This window comes from Ixodes scapularis, unplaced genomic scaffold, assembly GCF_016920785.2.
Source record: "Ixodes scapularis isolate PalLabHiFi unplaced genomic scaffold, ASM1692078v2 PGA_scaffold6__148_contigs__length_123643588, whole genome shotgun sequence".
In the NCBI taxonomy this organism is placed as follows: domain Eukaryota; kingdom Metazoa; phylum Arthropoda; class Arachnida; order Ixodida; family Ixodidae; genus Ixodes; species Ixodes scapularis.
The window spans coordinates 84,072,855-84,097,214 of NW_024609881.1; the positions used below are offsets into that span (position 1 = coordinate 84,072,855).

Here is a 24,360-nt window from a genome sequence, read left to right on the forward strand (position 1 = left end):
GCCTGCACACACACAAATCAAACTTCCACGAAAAGTGCATTCCGGTGGTGGATTTGACCTTGTGAAATTGTCAAGCGTTCTTCTCTTCTGGTAAAAAACGTAGACCAACAAGCTGCCAATGTCACCGGCGGACACGTACGCAGACGACCGAGCTAGCAATGAATGTAACTTGTGGTGCCACCTCCCGATAGGCAGAGCTGGAGTGCCTTCGAGTACGCTTTGCGTAGGGTGATGACACATAACCGTTTTGTTTCGAACGCTTATTTAACTTTTATGTCCGGGAGCATGTGAAAGAGCGTCTTGCGCCTCCTGGTCTTGACTGTTCCACAACAGCAGCTTGTTTCCAGCAATTTCTTTGCATTTTTCCTGCGAGCACGTGCTGCGACGGGGATCTATAAAGAATGCATCACCCTAAACGGAAGGACATGGAGGCACCCTAGGTGCAGCGAGCAGAGAACAGAGTGTGTTACCTGCTGAATGCACGTTGAATGAACATTTAGTGTGAATTTTCTATGAGCATGTGCCGATTTTTTCGGTCCATTTTGCAGCGTAGGAAACGCTGTGACCACCCTATAGTCTTGCAAGTTGAAACATGGTTGCAGTTGTTGCGCACAAACTTGGATACGTAAACTAGCCGAACGCACGGCGAGAGGTTGTGCGACCCTGAGGCATACAAAGGAATGTGCTTTACACACTTGCAAGCACCACGCGCAAGGGTATAAGTATGACGAGAGCATTGGTGCAATAAAAAATTTCCTACAATTTTAACCGTTGTGTTTTCATAGAAAATGCCTTCGGTCAAAACTGCAAAATGCATAATTGTACAATACAAAAATAGGTTCATGTATCTGCCATATGTTACTTTCGTTTAAGGATTTTGTTTCAGGGGGGGGGGGGGGGGGGGGGGGGGGGGCACTCATGACAAAATGCTGCATGAGGGGGAGGGGGAGAGGAGGCCCCAGTAAAATGGAAGATTTTTTTGGGGGGGAGGGAGGGGGCCGCCACTGGCTATGTGCCTTAGTGACGCATGGCAATAAATAAGAAAAAATATTTAGGAACCCTCAGCCCCCCTTTAAACGGCACTCTGAGCGCACTTCCTATCTACGGATGCCGGCACAACCTAAAAAGTATTTGTCGAGACAGGGCACTTCACCTTTTCATGCCTCTCCGAAACTCGTACAGCTTCAGACCGTCCGACACATTGAAGACCCGGATCACTGTGCCCTGCAAAACCAAAAGCCATACCATCAGGGTCAGGCTAAAGCAGCAGGGCACGCTGTCTGCAAACACTCGGTCTAACAAACGGTAGAACGCCACCGGCAGGACTGAACATGCTCGACTTATTTCCGAGGCAGACTATGCCGTTACTAGTTTTAATATATATATATATATATATATAAAAAAGGGGGACAGTTCAATATCTTAGGCAAATGTTACGGATTAAAAAAACGGGCACGAGATGGCCAAAAATGCACGCTTTTCAGTAAGGCTCGTCAAATTATGAGGCACTGAAGAAAACCAGCCTTCTACGTTTAGTCCTTATTTTGAACTCCTTTTCCTCACGTTCCGCCCATTGAAAAGCATGTGGGAAGTGCCTCAGCATGCACCTCGTATCGCTGCGCAGCAGTGTTCTTCCGTAGCATAAAGGCCGCGACAGCCTTTATGGCGACCATGGCAATGAACGCCGAATGACCTTTTCGGATGGCGCATGTATCCCTAGAGAGTGTGTTAACACCCCCCCCCCCCCCCCCCCCCTGCATTCACGCCGCTTCGCGGCGATAGTCTGCGGCTGCTCATTACAAAACTATTAAACTTTGGCTAGCAGACTGCGTTCGAAAAATCTATGTTCGTTGCCATGGTGACGGCAATGAGAGCAGACGGCCTTTATGCTCTGGAACAACACCGCGGCGGAGCAATACGAGGTGCGTGCCGAGGCCCTTCCCGCATGCTTTCTAATGGGCAATGGGCAAAACATGAATAAGAAGAGTTTGAAATAAGGACTAAACACAGAAGGCTAGTTTTCTCCAGCACCTCGTAATTTTACAAGCCTTACACGAAAAGCATGTTCTTAGACCGAAGTTTGGAGATAGGTTTTTTTGCAACAACATGGGTCTAAAGTGCCAAGAAAAGATCTATTGTTGATTGGTTGGCCAATTGGCAGTCCAAAAGACGTGTGCTACCGGAGGCTGCCAAGCTTTTATGCTCTGCTGCGACTAAGCGGGAGAATAGCATGACCAGTTTTGTATACAACAAATTCACTTTATTTTTGCTTTGTTTTGGGGGAAAACCTTAAAATTTGTTCTCAAGCTGTTAGTTAATTTTTAATACAGGTTGCACGTATCCAAACTGCTCGGCGTACTTCTTGGCAAGGAAGCCAGTAGGCAAAAGAAAAATGAGACAGTAAATAAATAGACTCCTCCATCGTTACCGTTTAAAAGCAGTAAGGTACAACTTAACTCCTGGAGAGCTTGTCTAAAGACGTGCAGACTTTCTTACGACGGAGAGAGTACACCGTGGAATGCGTGCCAATTTTTTATGAAGGTTATAGGTGCTGCCATCTATCAAACACTACGCCAAATACGCTTAGGTTGACGCAAATTAATCCCTGGAGAAGGGGAACAAAGGACAAACACCGATCTCCAAACACAACTAGGGGACTGGTGCATGACCAAAAAAATTTGCCTGGTCCTGGTATGGAACCAGGGGCCTATCCATTTCCAGTGGAGTGCTCTACCAACCGGCGAAATAATTTAATTGCTTAGTCATCCCGTTCTGGATAATGGGTGGTTGTAAGTGTTGGAAAAGTTTTGACAGACGCGGAAATCGAGGCGTCGCTTCAGCGAAGCAATGCTGATTTCTTGGAAGTGAGTACATGCTCGGCGACAGCAAAACCTCAGAAATATTTACGATAGCATTATATTTATTTTTAAAAATTCATTTGCAAAACACCTGCCATGACCTACCATACAAAGTCAAACATGTACAGATAAGCAGTGTCTCCCCTTATCTATACTTAAAGCACAAGAAGATGTCACATGCAATTCATTTACACTAAATAGACCGATTAAAATTTTTGTTCGTGCAAAAATAATGTTTTACATTTTCTAGTTAAAAAAATCTTTCCAAAACATAATTGCAAAAGAAAAACACACACACACACCGTTCAAGGGGTTAGAACACCATGGGAAAACAAATGAATGCTGTACAGTGTACCGCATACAAAGCTTCTGATGTTATTATGTAGAAGAAAACAATAAACAAATGAACTCTTACTGTTTTTCTCGAATCCAGTAAGGTACAACTTCAAGCACTACCGGTAGACAAATGAATAGGCGACAGGTCACATTTCCGAGGACGTCCTATTAGGTAATGCACGCTTCAGCGCATTGGGGCCGGCGGCCTACGCAATGCCTCGCCGCACAGCACGGGTGTGTCGGATGATTGAATAGTGGAGCGATCAACAAGTTCGAGCCGAGAACGGAGAGCTGCCCACCTTCTCGGAAGCGGTGGCGATTAGCGTTCCGGCAGTGTTGAACGCCAGCGCTGCCAGTGGACTGTCGTGAGCCGGGATCATGACCTTTGCTTGCTGCGAAGAGTGAAACGCGACGAGAAAAAGCAGGGTTAGCTCGGACAGTCTACAAGAAAGATCTTAATCCCGCTTATTAAAGGCCGGTTTACATTTACGTTAGAGCGTGATGGACTACGTTGCAGTTACTTACAAGGAGAGACCCCCTGGTGCCACTATCTGGTAGTTTCTGGAGCACTTCTGATCCCCACATATTTCTGACCTTTTCATGCGTTGTTCCTTTAACATGGGCTCGAAAGAATTGTGGCAACGTTATGAACAACTGTTTGTCATGGATAGCGCATAGATTTGACCTTACAAATACTGCAAAACATTCCGTCCAGTATAGCCAGATAAGAAATGGTTCCAGGGCCTTCCAAAAGATGGGTTTTCTCGTAAGCCATTGCAAGTGAGAGTAATGCAGTTGGCCACGCTGAAACACGAACGTGCGAACCAGCCTTTAAGTACAGGCCCCGGGTAAACAATGCGACGACCTAAACTGAATGCAAGCGTTCCCAGCTCACTGTTCTTAAGATAGAGCAGCTCACAGAAGCCTGTAGTCAGTACTACGCACCTCGGGTCTCAAATGTGCGGACCGCCCCTCGCTGGTACGTGGCTGGGAGCCCCCGTTCCCACGTGTTGAGAGCAACGACACACGCCAGAATCGTCTCGTGTCGTCGATTCATTTCCGCTCGAAACATAGCTGTGCTCCTTTACTTTTCATCTGCCTTGCATTTGGTTTAGTGGCATTAAGATGGCAAAAAGCTGAAAAGCTTTTCGTCATGTTAATCACTTGTACAGGCAACTCCTTTACTATTCCCGCCTTCCGAAAATATCACCATTAAAGTTACAAGATTATCCGAGACAGCTGCTGTTTAAAATCGTGAGAAAAACAAAAACAACCATATGAAGAATTTTTTTTTTTTGGGGATGTGTTAAGTTTGATTCATTTCCGAGTGAATTGAACAACGGGAACGACAGTGCGACTGCTTTTTTGTTCCATTAAAGAATGCCAGCAGGTGGGCACGCCGGCATTATTTTAACTCGTTATCCCAACGGGTAAGAGCCCAAAGTAGTCCTATAAACAAATCAAAGTCGAAGATATCAATGGCAATACTTCAAGTTTACAAAAAGCAGAAGGCACGAAGTTCCTTTTTTTATGCAGCAATGCACGACACACCTAAGCTCAAATGGTGCCCAGACAAGAAGAGCAGCTTAGTTTAGCGGTTCGGGAAACCCCAGGATCCCCAGAAACTGAGTTTGACAGCCCGTCACGTGTCGATCCCCGAAGTTGATCTAACAAGCTGCAGTTGATTGCAAGTTTGGTGCCAGTGGCACGACGACGCCTTATTAACTCGTTTCTGGCAAAGTCGAGAGCCTGGGTTGAATAAAGCGAAAGGCGCAAGGTCCCGACAAAGAGGTCCGCAACGCTACGGCTTTTGGAAGACGTCTTTGACTGATGCACTCAGCGCCAGACGCTGCCCGTGGACCCAAAGCGGTCCCAAAGTGAGGATAGATTACGTTGCGGGAGCTGGCATGCAGCGCCGGTGAATGTCACCCTCCCGGCGGTTTGTCGTAAAAGTTCCGACAAAAAGGACGAGCGAACGCGACTGCCGCTGCCGCCGCGGAAGCGTACCAACGCGTGGCTACTCAAGCTTCCGAGGACTTCCAGGCCAGAGAGCTTGACGGAGCTGGACACAGCAGAAAGTGCTACTGCTGCGTCCACCTCTGTTGCTGAGTTACCGCCAGGATTGTGACAGACAACATCGTAACAAAAGTGCAATGTCATTGGGCGGAACTCGAGGCAAGGGAAACGAGGACGCAATAAGTGCACCAGTTAGAACCGCGTTCGAGGTACCGTATCGACGCGAAAAAAAACGTTGCGCCGCAAGGCTACGACGATGGCAAGATGGCGACTGCGACGACTCACGAGGTTGGAGGCGTCGAAGATCTGGACCTCCCCGATCTTGTCCGAGCCGGGGTAGGCAAGGTAGCAGTTCTCGTTGGAGATGGACAGGGCGCACAGGCCTCTCGGGTTGGGGGGAGTCTCGCGGATTGTGTGCATCACCTTCTTGAGCAAAAACAAAACGCATATTTTGCCTGAGTCACCCGACCTTCTGCACGATTCGCAAGGCATCGTCGCCGACAAAGCCGGCTTGAACACACGCACAGATACGCGCAAGGAAGAGGCGCATGCGCGGAAGACTTCTTCCTTGCGTGCATTCATGTGCAGGTTCGAATTGGCCCCTTCAACGATGTAACAAACCGAAAAGTCTTTCGCAGGTTTAGAAGAGCGAGACAAACCTCTTCACTTGCCACAATTGATGGTTTTCTCCTCTCCATCATTCACGGTGCTAAAGTGGAGAGAGTGGATGGAGGGCTTTATGGGTGGAGCTTGTGCTGCTGTTCTAAACTTACAGCAGACTATAGGTCAGTGCAAGTTTCAAGACGCTCAGCTGTTCGAGAAGGGTGTTCTTAAAAAGATTGCACAACGTTTCTTAATAAGCACTTGTACTCATCTCTCATGCAATTGCTTGTCATCTACGAAAACCTATAGTTGGTGACAGGCAATTGCTTCGCTAAAGTGGAAAGAGTTAGAGGAGCTTCTCCTGCATTCTTAACCTGTCACCAACTATAACCCTCCTCTTACAAAAAAAAAAAGAAAAGAAAGTGCTGACAAAGCTGAAACTCACTTTTCCATCTAAATTACATTCCCAGAAGCAGTATAACTTTCGTTGGGAGCTTAAGGGCGGAACTATGATGGAGTATTACTATGTGGATTTTTGAGGGATCGGGCAGAATTGTTCTACACATTAGAAGACAATGAAGAGCATGTTGAAGAACTCAGCATCCACAAAGACATTTTTGTAGAATTCCACCTATCCAGAAAATTGCACCGATGAATGTCCTGATTAAAGAAGTTTTACCGTACAGCGATAGACAATTTCTGGCAGTAGCCTGGTAAAACCTGATGTCATGCATAGAATATCTTATTAGGCCGGTAAATATCAGTGCAATCGCTCGTGTAGCGAGACTTGTACCGTGACTTCCGACAAGAACGCCATTGGTTGTTGCCATGGTCACAGAGCGAGGTATGTGACCATGGCGACAATGAGGAAGCCCTGTTGCGCCGGTGACACCATATAGTGCTGTTCTCTCAGCCATAATGCTTTTACATCTAACATTTTCACCAAGTCACCCTAGCCAAAAACATCTACCGTAAAGTTCCGAAAGAACGTCCACCCAAATGAAGAGCTAAATGGTGAAAAACATGGGGTGGGCTATCTTTGGGGATGCCACAGCAAAACTGTGATAAACACGGGGCACCTGCTAAAAACCATGTGATGCGGGAACTGATACTCCAGATCGCGGACAACGCAAATTCGCATTTCACGATGCGATAAACACACAGGAATTCGCTACGAACTCCTGTGTGATGGGAAAGGATACTGCAGGTTGCGGACGCAGTAAATTCACGTGTTACAGTGCGAAGGACCCGCGGAAACCTGCAGAAAACTCTCTTCCCACGGGAATGAATACTGCAAATTGCAGACGTAGCAGATTCAGGTTTTATGGTGCAATAAATATGCGGGAACTTGCTGCAAACTTGGCTGTCACAGGAACCGATATGCAGGCGCAGATTGGGGACAAAAACGCGGGAATCCACTACGAACTCTTATGTCATGAAAATGAATACCGCAGGTTGCGGACGCAGCAGATTCACACTTCACGATGCAATATACATGCGGGAACAAGTCGCGTGTTACGGGACCCGATATCGCACGCGGAGATCACTGACAAAAACACGGCAACCCACCATGAACTCGCTTATCAGACATACCGGTACAGCAGATCGTGCGGCAAATGCAATTCCAGTCGGACATCGCGTGACGTCCGATGGGAATTGGGGGTGGGTGGCCGATGTTTCGGAATTTTTATGCGAGATATTTAGCAAGAAAAATGGGATGGGTGATCTTTCTGGAGCGAACGCTCCCTCGGAACTTTACGGTATGTTAAAAAAATATTAATGCATCTCAATCCTACAGATCGCAGCATGTGCGGCATAACCTTAGCCATGCTGACAGAAACACAAATTTAGCATGAATTTAGCGACGCCGCATTACGTGACATAATTTCACATAAAGTGACAGTGATATCATGTGACAAGATGTCCCCTTTCGACACCATGATGTAATGCAACACCAGGACATCTCGCGACAGTCCGACACGTTGCATCACGTGATTCGGTGCCACTTGGCATCATCACATCATAATGTCACGCGACACTGTGTCATCCTTGCCACATACCCGACATCACGTCACGTGACTTACTGATATCATGGTATCATGTAACACTGCATTCCCCAATATGCGTCGTGCGACACCACATCGCTAAATTTAACGAGACACGAGTCCGCGAAATTTGGCAAGCAGCGTTTTTTTGTGGCATCGCGTAACGCTTTCTTCGGCCATCCCAGCCCCTAAACAAGCGCAACGCTAGAGAAAGCCGCCTGTACCGACCTTCATGTCGCGTATGTTGTGTATGTAGAGGCTTTCCTCGAGGCAGACGACCAGGCGCACTCGGTTGAGGCGCACGGCCAGGATGCTGTTGGAGTAGGAGTAGTTGCAGATCTCCGAGCCCTTCTTGAAGTGGCACACCTTCAGCTTGCGGGCAGACGATGCCCCGACCAGGGCCACCAGGCTCGAGGAGAACAGCCGCTCCACCAGGCATGTCCCCTCCGTCTCTGCGGCGGGAGTTGGTGAACATTCAGTTTCGTGTTTGGGGCCAATAGACCGCTTCCAAAACCCTGTCAAGCAACATTGGTACGATGATTCACGGGGGAACTCATTCTCATTCGAGGCTAGAACAGGAGTGTTGAGGACTAGGACATACAGGACAGAGTATGAGGAAATGAATATGTGGTGTGCTGTACGCCAAGGGGAAGACGAGACAGTAGAACATGTGGTGTTAAGGTGCACAGGGCTTGTTCCCGCCCTCCCCAAGGAGCGACAAATTTAGCCGGAGCACTGAGGTTTGCAGACGAGATTGGAAGAATGAATGATAAATGCATTTCAATAACAAGGAAGAGATTGGAAGGCTGGTGGAAATTATCTAGGGAAAATTTAATGGTGCACAACTAACTAACACAGCTGGAAACAGGCGAGACAGGCAATGTTTTCTTTCTTTTTTTGACCGATCCCACAAAGGTCATATTGGTGATATCCCGCACCGTTTGGTGATAGTTACTAAGTTGCAGAGGGGAAGCTAATTGGCTTAGAAAGGCAAAGAGAGGAATCAAAATTTTGGTTTTTAGTTTCTAGGCCAGGTGGCGCAAGCTACCACCCGTTATAAAAAGTACAGCCATTAGCAGAGCCGTATATGTAGAGAGTTTGGCCATTCGTTGGGAAGTATAGGAGACAAATGAGGAGGCGCCATTGGCCGAAAGCGGGCTGGGCATGTTCCAGGGCGTCTTCAGAAATGCGAATGTGACCAACCAGAAGCCGGAAATAATACCCTGGCGGTGGTCGCGAGAAACGAACCTGATAACTGCATTGGAGCAACTCTCGATGGCTGAAAATATGGTACACATGATATTTCAATCACGCTCATCAAAAATGATGGTGGAAGAGTGTAACTAGCGGAACGATTGGCATAATCTGTACGCCAAACGCCGAGGGCCGGGAATCTGCCGTCCGAGCGGTCACACTCTGTCCACGCAAAACAGAGTTGAGCGGCGCATTCGTTTCTTACATCTTTCTGCCTGATCATGATCAAAACAACACGTGGACCCTATTTTCAACCACAAAGAGTTACTACACTTCACTCTTACGCACTTATTAAAATCATATACGAACATAGACTTTCGATCAGAACTGTTTCTCGCTACCACCGCCAGGGGATTCTTTTCGGCTTCTGGTTGGTTAAGAGAGCATGCCAAGCCCTCTTTCCGAGTCTGCCGCACGCCCTGGCCCTGCCCACGCCTCCCATTGACCAAACTCTCTAAATATACGGCTCTGGCCATTAGTATTGATCCATCCATGGGACATGAAGTGTGTGATTGGATCAGAGTCCTTGTCGAACACCGATGCAGTGCTCATTTTCGATATGAGCAGAATTTACGCCGAACGCCCCTGTGTCCAATGCGTTGTCATAGTAGTATGTGCCAGGCACGTAGCCAGGGGGGAGGCCCATGGGGCCCGGCCCGGCCCGGCCCGGCCCGGCCCGGCCCCCCCCCCCCCCGAAATTTTCCATTTTGCTGGGACCTCCGCTCCCCCCCCCCTCCCCCCCCCCCCCGAAACAAAATCCTGGCTACATGGCTGGTACGTGCCCAAACGATGGCAGGCCCGGATAACTGGCTCAGCAGCCAATAGATAGCGCACACTTTTTAAAACAGTCTGTTAGAGTGGCGACAGACATGGCTGGACTTGAACAGTGTCCAGAGCACAGCCTATGCTCAGAGCATCACCAACTCTGACCACCCGAAACCGGGAAGAGAAAATTAACTTGCAGTGGGTCGGTAAAAATGATTTGAAAGTCATGAAAGAATAAAAAGAGTGTGTAGGGACGAAGACAGAAAGTACAGTTCTTGTTGGTTGCTACTTGCAAGCGTATTACCGTCCGTGTTCATCCGTACATGTGTCATCCCTCCACATTCTTCAAACCGGGAAAAGAACAACTGGTCGTCAGTTGAGGTTGACACAGCTCAATTTAAAACCTGAGACTACAGTAGTACAAGGCCCTTTTTGCTACTAAGAATGCGCCCAAAACATTGCAACACGCCCTGTTTTTGAGCTGTGTCCCAAAAAAAGGGCCTGATGAGACGTTTGGCTGCAATTTGCCATGCTCTCAAAAAAGGGGCCTGTGATGTTAGGTCGTGATTTGCCATGCATGACTATAATTTTGAGTTTTTTTAGGGTGCTTAGGGCATGCAAGTCAAGTTCAAGCCATAAAAGAGACCCTCGAAATCCACTCAAACGCCACATTTAGGAGCAGCTAACAAGGTATTCATGCGTGCCAACACGGCCCAACTATCACTCGTCTCGGCATGCGGGATTTAACAGCACCTTAGTACCTATCGGCTGGCCTCCTTTCATCTTTCACGGACTCATTTGGGTGTAAAGCGGTCTGCCAAGGCCAATTTTCGCACTCTACCAAAACCAGTACGCACCATTTTCATAGATCTGTTCGAGTCTGTCGATGTTGGAGAGCGAGAAGAGCTTGTACCCAGTCGCGGTGCCGACTGCTAGAGATCTGAAACGGACACAAAACAGAATGCTGTGAGGAAACTCATAAGAGAGGCCAACAGGCATTGGCCCTTTGAAGGAACAGCATAAGTCGGTGTCTGAACGTATTGCATTACAATTTCCGTTAGAGGTGACCATTGCTGGGGAATTTTCAGTACCAAAGTTCGAAAGAATGAACATATCAGAGTAAAAAGTAAGAAAATAAGAATGCTTTTTCCCAATTTACCTTGCCCGTCTGCAAACGACCCACATCTGATTGGAACATCAGCCAACGGTTGGAGGCAGCAATCCGAAAAGGGAATCCACACAGCCGATGTAATTCGACAAACCATTTTTTTTTTAATTGTTTTGCTTTTATTTAATTTTTTTTTTTTATCAGTAAGAATGAATAACTTGTGCAGTTAAAGCTAACACTGCTGCCGTCATTGTCTATTTCACATTCAGACATGTGTCGTTTGCAGACAAACACCGTAGGTAGAGAAGGACATCCCTATTTTCGTAGTTTGCACTCTGGTAAGTTAATTCTGTACATACACATATCAACTAACACACATGGGCCCATGTATGTTACGTGCTAGAACTTCCGGTAGGCATATGAGGATACTGGGAGTTGAAGATAAGACAAAGCTTTCACAATGAAAGCGAACGTGGCCTCCTCGGTACTTGGAATGAAACTACCACAGCATCTTATCAGAGATACCGTCCGATAGCCTACAATGAAATCACTCAACGAGATCCCAACAGCACTTAACAAGCGACAATGTTTTGCATGGACATCCAACTTTTTTGCTTGGCTAGAGTGCCTTCATACAAACATCAGCTTTTGCATGATGATGACATGTCGGCCATTTTACCATCCAATTGCTCTCCATGTTCTATGTGAGCCTTGAGTATTCTGGCATCTATACACCTTTTTAAAAAAAACCTGGCCTTCAGAGGCAACAAACCGTTTTCGAGCCTAGTCACCGAGTTTGAGGCTAGACTCTCACCAGCGTCCCTCCTAACCCTGAGCGGACTGTGATTTCAATAGGCGCAGTTTCAAATGCTGCTGGCGGCTAAATTCTCGTCTTTTCCCGCTATATTTTGTGTTTCATGGTATATGTATTTTCAAGAGGGCATTGAGAAAGCATTGTACCACATCTGAAAAAAAAAAAAGCGAAAAAAAAACCTGTAAATTATTTTTGTTGGGTACGCGCACGACAGAATGAATGCGACTGGAATGTATATAGCTCTAGTTATTTGTGTTTTTTTCTTACAAGTTTTGACGGCGTAACGCAATTCGCCGCATGTGAAACGACAAAGCGCTTAGCTGTCAAAAATAAATTGTAACAGAAGATAGCCGAAAGGCATGCATTTTTCAAGCCCACAAATAATGTGTTTACCAATGGACAGGACACGGACATACAATTTAGCATGTGTTAACATTCAAACAATATATTTTTTTTGTACCAGAGGATGCAGCGTTATCCGAAAAGAATTTATTTGAGAAAGATCTCAAATAACACAATCACAGTCGACCACAGTCACACCTTGACGATCGGACGAAATCCAAGATGACTTTATTTTGGGGCACGTTTTGGGGAGAGTTTCCTTTTTTCAGAACAGCACCAAGGCAAAGGAACGAACGCGACTGACCCGTTTCTCACCCCAACCCGGACAACTATTTTTGAAGATGACTGAGGATTCTACGCGGATTATCTCTGGGAGGGGGGAGAACAATGTTCGCAAAATCGCGTTGAGGGTCGTTCGACGTCCTTCACCTCCTTTGTTTCCTGAGAATGTCGAGCAGAAAAACTTGAATGGCAGGCACTTACTAGCCTTATTTCTCAGATTGGAAGGTAACACAAAAAGAATATGCAGCACGCATAAAAAGAAATTAAGTAGAAACATTCAAGAGGGGCGAGAAAACGTTGAATGCAAAACCGCAAAAACGTAGGTAGAGAACCGAGCTGAGCGGGTCTTCACAGTCCAAGAAAGTTGCAAAAAATTTCTAACTGATAGAGGGCGCGAGAGTCGCACCAGCCGCATCAGCATCAGCAACATGGTGGAGGCCTAGGAGCGTTTTTTTGGAAAGGTATATAGGGGCAGCCACGTTGCCATGGCTAATGCTTCTAAACCTTTCCATGGATCAAAGTTAGCAACATGTAAGTTTTGTGTGCACTGACAGTGATGCTGTCAGTGCACACAAAACTTACAACAAAGTGTGTCTCGACCTTTGAACTTTGAAGTATCCTACACCAAGTTGTGTTGAACATTCCCTAAGAGAGCAAACTGTGTACATTGCAAGGCAAGCGTGATTGCAGTCAAGAAACACTAAGCATTGTTTCCAAGAGGCTTACCTAATTCTTTGGAATTCAACAAGTATCTGCCTCCAGTAATTGTGGAAAAGGCAGGCATATGTTTCCACGAAACACAGCCAACAAATTTTATGAATGGGCCGTTTCCGGAGTTTCCACGGCGCATGCGCGGTAGCAGCAGACAGGAGTCCACCATGTTTGGTGGCGTGGTACGTCAGGCTCGGGGCTGCAGGAGGCAGCGGTGGTCGCGCGTTTCGAAGCTCTCCGACAGGCCCTAGCGCTGTTTCGTTGTTGGCTGCAGCAACGACAGCAAGCGTTGTCGCGGTTTAAGCTTCATTGGGTTTCATTCTACTAGCCTGCACTCGACGAAGCGGCAGCTCTGGATTCGGGCGATCCAGCGAAACAATGCGGACGGCTCGTAAAGGCAGCCTTCAAAGTGCTCCGGCGTTTGCAGTTGCCACTTCAAGGAAGGTTCATGTTTTTGTTCCTTCATTTTTTATTTGTGTGTGAATACAAGTCAGCAGATTGGTTAGGTATGCTGTCATGTCGCTTATGTGCCACGCAGAGCGAGCGCCTCGGGGTTGGCGTTTCTAGGATAGTGCGTTTCACTGGCAACGTTTTTGTTTACCAATGTGAAGGTCTCGCGTTACTACGCAAACTGCCTGTCCGCTTTTTGGTTGTTGTAAACATTGGAATAACCCACAGTTTTCAGATATTTATAAATCATTGAGGTAAAGTGGCTATGCTGTAGAGTTTGTTGTTACGTGCACACCTAGAAAGTGAATATGGGAGCAGATCTATTGCGACCAAGACCGCATCTGCTGGTCTTGTGGTTAAACAAGAAAGAGGAAACAATCATCTTGATGTGTTGTCCTCGTGTTTGCATCGAGTAAACAAAAAGATAAGTTTGCAACATTGTCTACAGGAGCTAAACTAAAAGTAAAGAAAAAAAAAGCAAACAGGTGTAGCAGATTTTGTGTTTTTCTTCAGGACCTACAGTCACACACAGCTGTAGCCTGAAGTGGGGTGACATCAATGACGAGGCTCGCTCAGAAATCGGTGGCTGCACGTATTAATCTTAGATATTTATTAAACATGTATTTTAGTGGTGAATTTTACCTTCTGAAATTTCAAAGTGGTGCTTTTTTCCAGTAAAAAACGAGACCAACAGACTCGCCAGGGTCAGCGGCGCTCGCAAACGACATTTAGTATAGTCACTCAACAAGTCCGCCGCTGACCCGTTCAAATTTGTTGGTCTCATTTTATAATAGAAATGGAGCTATACGTTGAAAATTTAACAAGGTGAAATCCACCACTAAAATACATCTTTGATGAGAATTACACTGGTATGTTCAGGCGCCGGTATTTTTCGGATGGTTTAGAGTAAGCTTTCACATTTATAAGAATACATCTTGCCAATTAAAATTTTCGAGCAAATTAAACAAATAGCTTGCAATTAAAAAAAAGAGCTTTCCTTAACTGTACCTTGGTCTCGAATATTTTCTGAATTTACTGCCGGTAATGCATATGAGATGAATCCTAGTTTAATGTAACCGTTTTCACTTTCTCATAGGTCGAAGAGAGCTTCAACGGTGTCGTCAGTCACAACGGGTGCCACAGCAAAGTCAGTCGTCCATTTATTCGGGAAAAAAATGTACAAACGGACGAAGTCATCCGTAGTTAACGCATTAATTGAAAACAAATCTGCTCGTCGATTGTGTTGAATAGAGGAAAAACAAGCGCTGAGCAGTGAGCGCATTTCCCGACCGCGTTCAGTCAGCCAACATAGCTTGGAGAGGGCAGAACCGGAAGCAAGGCAGGCCACCAAAAAGGCCACTCCTGCTTGCCGATAGATGGCGCCCAACATTTGCGGAAAAGGCCTATTGTGAAGGGACTTTGATATTTTCTTTTTAACAACGGAAAGTAGAATATCTGTCCTTACCGCTTTGATGAAAGGAGGCATCCTTGCTCAGAAAAGTGTAAAGTTCATTCAAGCATACATTGAAATCTTGACATATGACATGACATCTTTTGTCAAGCTCCGAGGTTCGTTTTTTTCTATGATTACATCATACAACTCATCTGCAGCAGGATGTTTAATGCATTACTTTTATACATTAAATACCTTGCAGTTGCAAACACACACACACAAAAAATATATATATCGATGCATAACTAGGTCAAAAATTTCTAGCAATCCTTTCTATCCATGACAGCAATATTATTAAAATTTGGGCAAAACATCCACCTACAGCGCATCAAAGCTTCAACGCAATACGGCGGATGTTTCTTTTTTATTTATATTATTACACATATCCAAATAGAAGAGCAAAGGTCAGAGCGCTGAAAATAAAATCACTCAGAATTTTTTTTTTTTTTTTTTTTTGCAATTCTGACAACGAAACAGGGAAAAAGACATCCACGGCTCGTTTGAGCAGACGAAAAAGAAACGTATCAGAGCAGACGGCGCGGATTACGAAACAACGGCTCTGTTGCGGGATCACGCGACCGACCCATAGAACACAACCACGCACCAACAAACTAAAAATAAAAAAAAAAAGCTAACCAAAAACGCAAGCACAAACACTGCGATAACAGCTGAGCCTGAGCTGACCTAGCTCCCTTATGCAACGGCGAGAAGTTGACGTTTCCCGCCCCGTAACTATCCGCCAGGCTGTGGAAACGACGACGTTTCGACCGTTTCGACGGCAGAAAAAAACTTCTGCCAAGGCTAAGCAGACCCGCTGGCCAAGTCATTCGCGCAATCCAAGGCCACCAGTCCCAACGAGTCGGCCTCAAAAACTATCACCTTGGATGCATTACACCTTGCTCTCGAAGACGGTCAGCTGTTCGCGCCGTGCCCTCTCTCAAACACGACGGGGAAAAAAAAAAAGAAAAATCGAAGCGGGAGACGAGGGAAGTATCATAAACGTCAAAGGACGACAAGATAAATAAACAGACCTCGAGAGTGAAAAACCTCCGCTACGCCTTATGATCACAACGAGGTATTTCTGTGCGTTTTGGTGCAAACGTAGTGGACCGGGGGTCAGCGCGATCGATTGAAACGTCCTACGAAGCTGGCGTTGTCTAATAAATGAGAGGTTGTTGTGGTTTGGGAAATGGGTGGCGAATTCGGTTTGGGTGAAAACAAATTCACCATCTTGGAGGTGAAGTGCGGACGGCTTGTAGCTTTGAGGGGGCGTACAGCGCGCATCTTCGAAGCTAGCGATGATTCATACCAAACGAGCCTCCGCGATGACAAGGATATCGCCAACACGGGAACAAAGAAAACACACTGTGTCCGGTTCGTGCTCCAGCTATGTGCGGATGTTTCGGCGGACCATGGGAGACGCGGTTGCGAAGAACAGGGCTACGCCTACGATTACAACACCGAGCGACGCGAAGGTATATGTTTGTTTGAATTTTTTTTGTTGCGCTGTTCGTTTCCACTTACGTGCAGTCTTGGTTGAAGTTGACGAACACCGCGTTTGGGGGGTCACCCCCCTCGGACGCTAGATTCATGAGTCCTCCGACGCCGTGTTTGACTCCCTTGCTCAGGTGGTTCAAGTTGGCGGCTAGATTTTGCATGGACGCATGCCCGCGAAACACACAGAAGCCGCTCGGTCGCACCACATACACACACGGGCACAAGCGGCCATCAGCTGAGCGGAGCCTGTGAGGGGCCCCTCTGCTGTTTTGATTACGATGGCTGCTCGGGCAGCCAGAATGCCAGGGTCGTTTTGCGAGCTCCTATTGGATGAGTCCACTGTGACGTCACTGACGTCATTGAGTAGACGTCTTTTTAGACGACTACTGAAGCGGTTTTTCTAGACACCATTTTTGAGCTGTTGTATTTAGGGAGTTAGTTCCACATTCGAAATTAATTCATAGTTTAGCCTGTGTTTTGTTTTAAATAATGTCAGGTGGTCTAAAAATGATTTCTCGTTGGCCAGCTTTAATTTTCAGGACTTGTATGCTGATTTTCTTTTTTATTTCCCAAGCCATCGTTGGTTTCGGTTCGGGTCTTTGCGGGCTTTGCAGCGCCAGGGTTGCATTCATTAGATATAGATGGCAGCAGCTGGCACGAAAATCACCAAAATCTCGAAGTGAAAGCGATTGCACAAAAACAACATAAAACAATGATAAATGAATTTTCGCTACTTCAGTAGCACCGTTGGTAGCTTGTAGTTCAAGTGCCTTTTTGAGGAAACGTCCGTCCTTTACTTTGAAAAAAAAAAAAAAAATCATAATAATAATCCCAGTCTCTTGCTTTGTCCGCCCACATTCGCGCAAATGTAAACAAAGTCCGCAAGCGTTCGACGTGCTTGTTGACGTGGTTAATAACAGCTAAACACAAAGCCCGTAGAAGGCGATATCGGTGCGAACCTCACGGACCAGGTGGCGCACTTAATCTCCGGTCAATCTCCCGGCTTACTCTCGGCCTTGCTCTCGGCTCTGAGAAAATCCAGCCCCGAGGATCGCCTCAGTGAGCAACACAATGAGTACACGTTAGAGGCCGAGGAATCCCTTCATCGAATCTAAGTTGCCGGACAAGCGTCCCAGAATTTGAAGACACTCGGGTCGTGGAGAGACAACCTGAGCGCGCTACAGCAGATAGATAATTGAGGCTTATGAGATTACTACCTTACTACTGCAGACGGGAATATAGCAAGACCTTTCCTCGCCCTCTCTAAGCCTGAGCTGGCCTTTCTTGGATCGGAAATTAAGCGTGTGCCACCTGGTTATTCGTTCTCCCCTCCCTTCCTCTCTCATTCGTCTCTTCGACAAAGTATTTGCTTCGATTGTCATGTTTCACTCTCTCCGTCTCTCTCCACTGGCTCTCTTCTCTTTCTCGTTCCCGAACGAAGTTTGCTGGAGATCATGCAGGCTCCAAAGAAAACTTGATGATAATGCAAAGGTGCAAGCGAGCTGGACAATAATAAGAATAATAATTTCTGTAGAAGGGGAACAAGGGGGCAAAGGACAAACACACATCCCGTTTGTCTTTTGTCCGCCTCCATCAGGCACGTAGCCAGGATTTTGTTTCGGGGGGGGGGGGGGGGGGGGGGGGGGGGGGGAGCGCCCTTGACAAGATGCTGTATGAGGGGGAGATGAGGGTCCCAGCAAAATGGACAATTTCGGGGGGGAGCCCGGGCCCCATGTCCCCCCTGGCTACGTGCCTGGCCTACATCACGTTATTCTGCCAGGTTGCAAGCCTTCTTTCTTATCGCCAGAAATGTTTCTCGTCTAACGTTGTTTCACGAACTCTATCACCATGAATCGGATTTTTTTTTCAGACACCTCACATTCTTTTTTTTACAGGCTAACTCATAAAGCTAAACACATGCCACTCATCTGTTTATGCACATTCAATCATTTATAGCACGAGCAATAGTCGATAGTCATAACCTACCAGCACACAGCCGCCGAAGATGACCAAACAAAATTTCATGAACTCATGTGCAGTGATAATAACATTATTTTTTCTTGACGACTTATTTGCATTTTACTTTTATTTGTCATAGTCATCGTTTAACACGTTTTCATGTCTTTCGTCTTACTCTCATGATTAAATTTTTGTTATTTAATATATTTCACGCACCCCCACCCTCCTAGTAATACGCTCCCTTGGAGGGCCTTTGGAGGTATTTTAAACACATATTTGTTATCGTCCCAGTTTTTGCCCCTACTATTTCCCTCAGTAATGCCTTCGGGGCACGAGGGAACGTTAACATAAATAAGATGCCTTCGTCCTGTTTGTTGCTTCAGATTAATTCTCGTAACTTCACAAGCACGCCCTCATATTCGCCGAGAAGTATCGGTGGGCATAATCTTGAGCTGTCGTTTTCTCACACGGTGTCATGCTGCATCATTTATGTGTCGTGTCATGTCATGTGCATGTGTGTGTAATGTCGACCGTCATGAGAAGTTTGGGGCTCCTTGATTTAAGAGAGGGAGCAACTCGAATAACGGAGAGCGTTAATGGCGGACGCTTCGAGTCCAGGACACACTTAATCAAAATGCACATGCGTTTTTTTTTTTTTGTTTTGTTTTGTTTTGCATGGCGACAAAGAAAGCAGGCAGAGTGACCGGGGGGAGGGGGGGGGGGGGGGGGTTGGAAACACTTTGAAATCTAGGCACACTTGAGACCGATAACTTGGCAAACTGTGGAGGCGCTGCCCCCGCGACCCAATAAGAGCGTCGGAGCAAGTCACGTGATGACACCCCATGGTCGGGGCCACGGAGGGCTCGTTACCGCCACAGCAACAGCGCCGTCCGCGACAAAAAGTAGTTCTTTTTGTCGCGGACACGCGATTACATCTCTGTCGAAAACATAAACACGATAAAGAATAAATATTAACGAATTTATGAATTTCATTTATATTTATAAAAAAAAAGAAAAAGAAAAAAAAAGTGACAACGCATCCGCTTCCGTTTTTTGTTTCTTTCTTTTTTTTTTCTTGTACCGCCGTGGTTGTTGGGGATCGCAGCCGTGTAATCTTCCGCTTCCGCTCGAAACACCGCTCGGGCGTTAGCACTTGCCACAGATTAGTATCTCATGAACTGTTCCCGAAGAGCTCGCTACTCTAGCGGACGGAAAAATGTTGCGGCGGTACGGTGGACGCTAATCCGAAGGTTGTTGATTTCGCAGCAGACGACTCTTGGCCATCAGACGACAGCCGGTCCCTTGGCGCAGTGACACACGCTCCCGTGACGTAGGATCACGTGCCTCGCTACGACGATCCTATTGGGTCGCGGGGGCTGTAGCCTCCACATTTCGCCAAGTTCGCCGATATTTAGAAGCCCGGCCCAGCACGGACCGCTGTCTCTTGGGCAGGGCCCGGCCCCGGCCCGCTATCCATTTCCGACAGCCGGCCCGGCCCGGCCCGACGCTAATTTTCACGTGCCCGCTGAGGCCCGCTTTATTACAAATTCCGAGGCATGGAAGCTCGCTTGCCACTGCTACACACGTTCACTACTGTGCAAGATAATCAAGGCAGAAAGCGCTAACCTTTTTTTGTGTGTGTGTTATTATTAGGTGGACCAATCTGCAAATGTGAACAACTCGTAAAAAAAACAAAAAACACCATCACTTTTTTTTTTTTTTTTTTTTTTTTGCGCGTCCAAATTTTGGTGTCGAAAAGGACGGAAAAATAAAAATGGCGAGCAACAGCACATAAAACCATGTGCCAGTGTGGAAAAAGAAGAGGAACCTTACGACTGGTTCGAACACAAGACGGTTAAAGTTCTAAATTGCCCACTCCCTCTGTGTACAACCTAAACAAATAGACATATAAAAAAATACCGCCGTTTTTTTCTTCGCGGGGGTCTGCGAGAAATTGTTTAGGAGAAGCATCCGTGAGGGGAACCAGTCACCCATGGCCATATTGTGGATGCGCGTACTCGCACGTACAGATCGTCTACACTTGCGAAGGTGCGCATTGCTGCTGTGTGCGTGTTATTGGGGGAGCGACGGTGGCGCCGACGACGACGAAAATGAACGCCGTGCCGTTGGCGCTTTGGAAGAGCATTCGGTGCACACAGACTGAACCGTACAAATAGATATAACAAACGCGCATACATGCTTTGAGCATTTCAGTCTCCCCCCAAAACAGTGCTGCTAAATAAATAAATAAAAAAAAAATGTAAAGGCTGCTTTGGCCAGACCATTCCATTTAGCGCTCTCTGGGCGGCACCATTTTGTTCGACAGCAGCGCCCTCTCCATACATCCGAAAAATTCAGCGGGTTCGGCGGGGTAAAACGAGAGAGAGGGCACGCGCCCGACTCCGCTAGCAGGGCTAGCAGACGACAAACCGGGAGGTTGCCATTCTCCATCTTTGGGCTGTACCGGCGGGCTGTACGGAACATCGAACTCTCGCTCGTCGCTGCCGTTGTGAAGCGGTTCGCGTTCTTAGAATAGTTATGGCTACTCCAAAATCAGCCTATAGCTCTCTGTTGTTCTATTTCGGTAAATAATCAATTAGCATATCTTTTTTCTGTTACCTAAAAAGAGCAGTTGAGTCAGCCGGCAGTACTACCCTCAACCCCTGCGTGTATTGCGGCAAGAGCACGTTTTTATTTATAATTTCAGACTTCCACTCATGTTCACTAAAGGCCTACACCAGTACGAACTTTGTATAGTAAAAAAGGTACAGCAACCGGATTTACTTTTCGCCGGAGATACCGGGAAATCTGACACAGTTTTCCCTATTTTTTTTTTATTTGCATGCACGCAGGTAACAGCGCAATTAAACCCTGTTAATCTTTTTATCTAGCATAGTATTATACGATGACTGGCATACTAAAATCTGCGCATCTGCGCTTGAAATTTCCAAGATGACGCGATTTTAAACAGAGTTTGTATGCCAGCCGGATTCTAGGTACAGCCCACTCGGCGGAGCAGACGATATGTGGGTGAGAAAGGGAGGGCGTTTTTTTCTCTATATTACCCTCTCTGCTACGACCTGGCCCCAGTCCGGCCCGTGGCCCCAGACATTCGTTTTAGAGGGAGGGAGGGGGGGGGGGGGGGGTCGGCGAATTCCAGATATGGGTTTCAGGGGAGGGGGGGGAACGATAATCTAGGCGGGAAGTCACGGCGGATGGCGCCTAGGAGATCATGCCGACCACCGCCGCCGTGTCCACATGGTGCCGCCTAAACTACAAAAACATCAAAGTGACGGCCAAGGTTCTCATCTGAAGAGAGATGGCCGAACTTCGAAATAACCCGTGAGGTGTGGCTAGTATACACCAACTCATGTTTACAAACAAACCGGAGCGCCCCTAGCGGACGTCACCGGCGCCGCGCATGCGCCGTGGATGGTGGGCAAGAAGCCCGCCGTCGCCCATAAACAAACCATTGAATTGCGTTGTTGTCGGCGTCGGTGGGAGTCCCCGTGCTCTTTTTCGCGTTGGAATTGTTGATTCTACGTCCTCCTAACAATGTCTGACTACTTGAGCGGCTTCAGCAAAACTATCGAGGCAAAACTTTGCGTGAATAATGTGACTTGCGGCGATTCATTTCACGTGGACGCCGCAGAATGGGCGCTATAAAACCTGACTCCCACGTCGAGATTCTGCTCGCTATTTTCAGTCGCGACGTCGCTCGGACTGCAAAAGCGGGGACCGTAGCTGAGATGGTGGACATCGATACTGAAAACCTCAAGTAGAATCGGGCATTACAAGTCGGTGATGGCCACTGGTAACAATGATCAACAACTTCTTGTATCTGTTTACACTTAGCCGACTTACCCCAACCAACCTTCAAAAGTGTTTTGAGGCCTGCACTTAGTTCTTATCGCAATTACCGGGTCAATGTTTGGTTTACGAGCCGCTGTTGTTGGAACGAACTGACGACAAAAAGCAGCCAAGTTTGAAAGAGCAGACGACAGTTGGAACGCACGCGCAATGGAGTACGGGCAAGAAGCACCGCGTCCCGCGTCAACAAACCATTCGAATGTCACGTTGTCAGCGTCTGTGTGAGTCTGCATACTCTTTTTCGCGTTGGAGTTGTCGATTCTACGTCCTCATCGCAATGTCTTACCACTTTAATAGCCTGGGCGAAATCATCAAGGCTCGTTACGCTGCTAAACTTTGCATAAATAATTTGACGTGCGGCGATGTATTTGCATGACCGCCGCAGAATGGACGTACAAAACCATGATGAGACTCTTCTAGCTATTTTCGGTCGCGACGACCCTCGTGCTGCAAAAGTGTAGAAGGTAGCGGCGATGATCGACGTCGATACTGAAAATCGGAAGCGGGAACAGACAAAGCGTAACAAGTAGGTGATGGCCACCGGTACCAATGATCAACATCTTGTATCTACTGCTTACACCGAGCCTACTTATTTGAGGCCTGCAATTACTTCTTATTGCAATCACCGGGTCAAAGTTTAGTCTACGGGCCGCTTTTGTTTGAACGAGCAGACGACAAAAAGCAGACAACTTTGAAAGAGCAGACGAAAGTTCGAACGATCAGGCGGCCGTGTGAATTTGAAGACGCACTGAATCCGTGGGTGGTCCGGACAACTTGGGGGTTTTCTCTCGGTCATGTTGGAACAAAGCAAATACATCTGGCGACTACAAATTATGGCCCGCACACGCAATCGTAGTTCGACAGCGTCAGGTTTGCCCTTTTCACGGCTGCTATCGACGTTCTCGGACGAACGGAGGTTGCAAAAACACATGAAAACTGATCTTCAAACCTTCCCAGACACTCTTTGTAAAGCCCCCATGGCAGCATTTTGACGAGAAGGCAGGTTTTTTGTCTCGTTTCTTCCAAAGGAACACAGGAATGCATGTCTGGCACGGCGACTTCTGCCCACCGCCCCAGACCGGAAGTGCGTCCGGCGCGCCACCACCGCGGCGTGACGTAGGAGAGTTGAGTTGGTGTATACATTAGGGGTGTCGCGAACTTTTGTCGAACCAGATTTTTTTGGTCGAACTTTCGGGGTTCGACTGGGTCGAACCGGTTCGACGAACCTTCGAACTTTTCACCAGATTCGACCGGTTCGACTTTGTGGACAGTGTGGCCAGACCTTGATACAAGCATGTCTAGGTTTGGAGAATTAATTTTTTTATGCAAAGGGTTATTTTATTGTGTGAACAGCTGCAATTAAAAGAAACTAATTCTATTCACTGAAGAAGTTAATAACTTAAATTTTAGTACTGTATTGACTGAAATAGCCGATCAGCGCTGCACTTAATTCATCTCTTAGCCATTACCATCCAATCCGAAGCCAACTGGCCAGCCTGTCGCGCATGCGCACACGAGTCGAACCTCAATACAAGGTTCGACGAACTTTCCACTAAAAGTTCGAAAAAGTCGAACCTGGTCGAACTCGAACCGCGGCCGGTTCGCGACACCCCTAGTATACATCGTTGAAGTTGACTGGCTACTTCCAGTAAACAAAATAGCCCTCGCAATACTTAAAAAAAAGAAAAGAAAAATGGGCGAGGACGTTCGGGAAAGGGGGGGAGGGTGCCCTCCTCTTCAGAACTGCCCCTACCGTCACAGCTGTGACTCTGCGTGCAGGCTAGAAAAAAAAACAAGAAAAAAAAAACATTTAAATTAAAATATTAAACAGGAAGATAATAATTTTTTTTTTCCACAAGACGTTTATCTCAGCGTAATGGATATTGGTAAAAATAAGATAAGCCATTGTAAGCGTTTTTAAACATTTCTTTCACTTAAAAACAAATCTTGTCAGCAAGAACAATGTACTCTTCCTTGCTGCACTTTCTTTTTTTCAA

General features: G+C 46.8%; 1 protein-coding gene across 10 annotated transcripts in view; it reads right to left on the reverse strand.

Moving 5' to 3' along the window:
* Positions 1-16,820, reverse strand: part of LOC8029123 (WD repeat domain phosphoinositide-interacting protein 2) — a 37,999-nt gene extending 21,179 nt beyond the window's left edge. For 5 of the 10 annotated variants that reach the window (XM_040499830.2, XM_040499829.2, XM_029993906.4 and 2 more), the window contains exons 1-6: positions 16,562-16,820; positions 10,735-10,817; positions 8,087-8,310; positions 5,496-5,633; positions 3,494-3,586; positions 1,154-1,224 (exon numbers count right to left, since the gene is read on the reverse strand). In XM_040499830.2, coding sequence (XP_040355764.1) covers positions 1,154-1,224; positions 3,494-3,586; positions 5,496-5,633; positions 8,087-8,310; positions 10,735-10,817; positions 16,562-16,695 — 743 coding nt within the window. In that variant the 5' untranslated portion in view covers positions 16,696-16,820. Of the gene's footprint in view, positions 1-1,153; positions 1,225-3,493; positions 3,587-5,495; positions 5,637-8,086; positions 8,311-10,734; positions 10,818-16,561 lie in introns of all 10 variants that reach the window. The other 5 variants (XM_029993908.3, XM_029993907.3, XM_029993905.3 and 2 more) reach the window with 1 other exon arrangement.
* Positions 16,821-24,360: the final 7,540 nt, after the last annotated feature.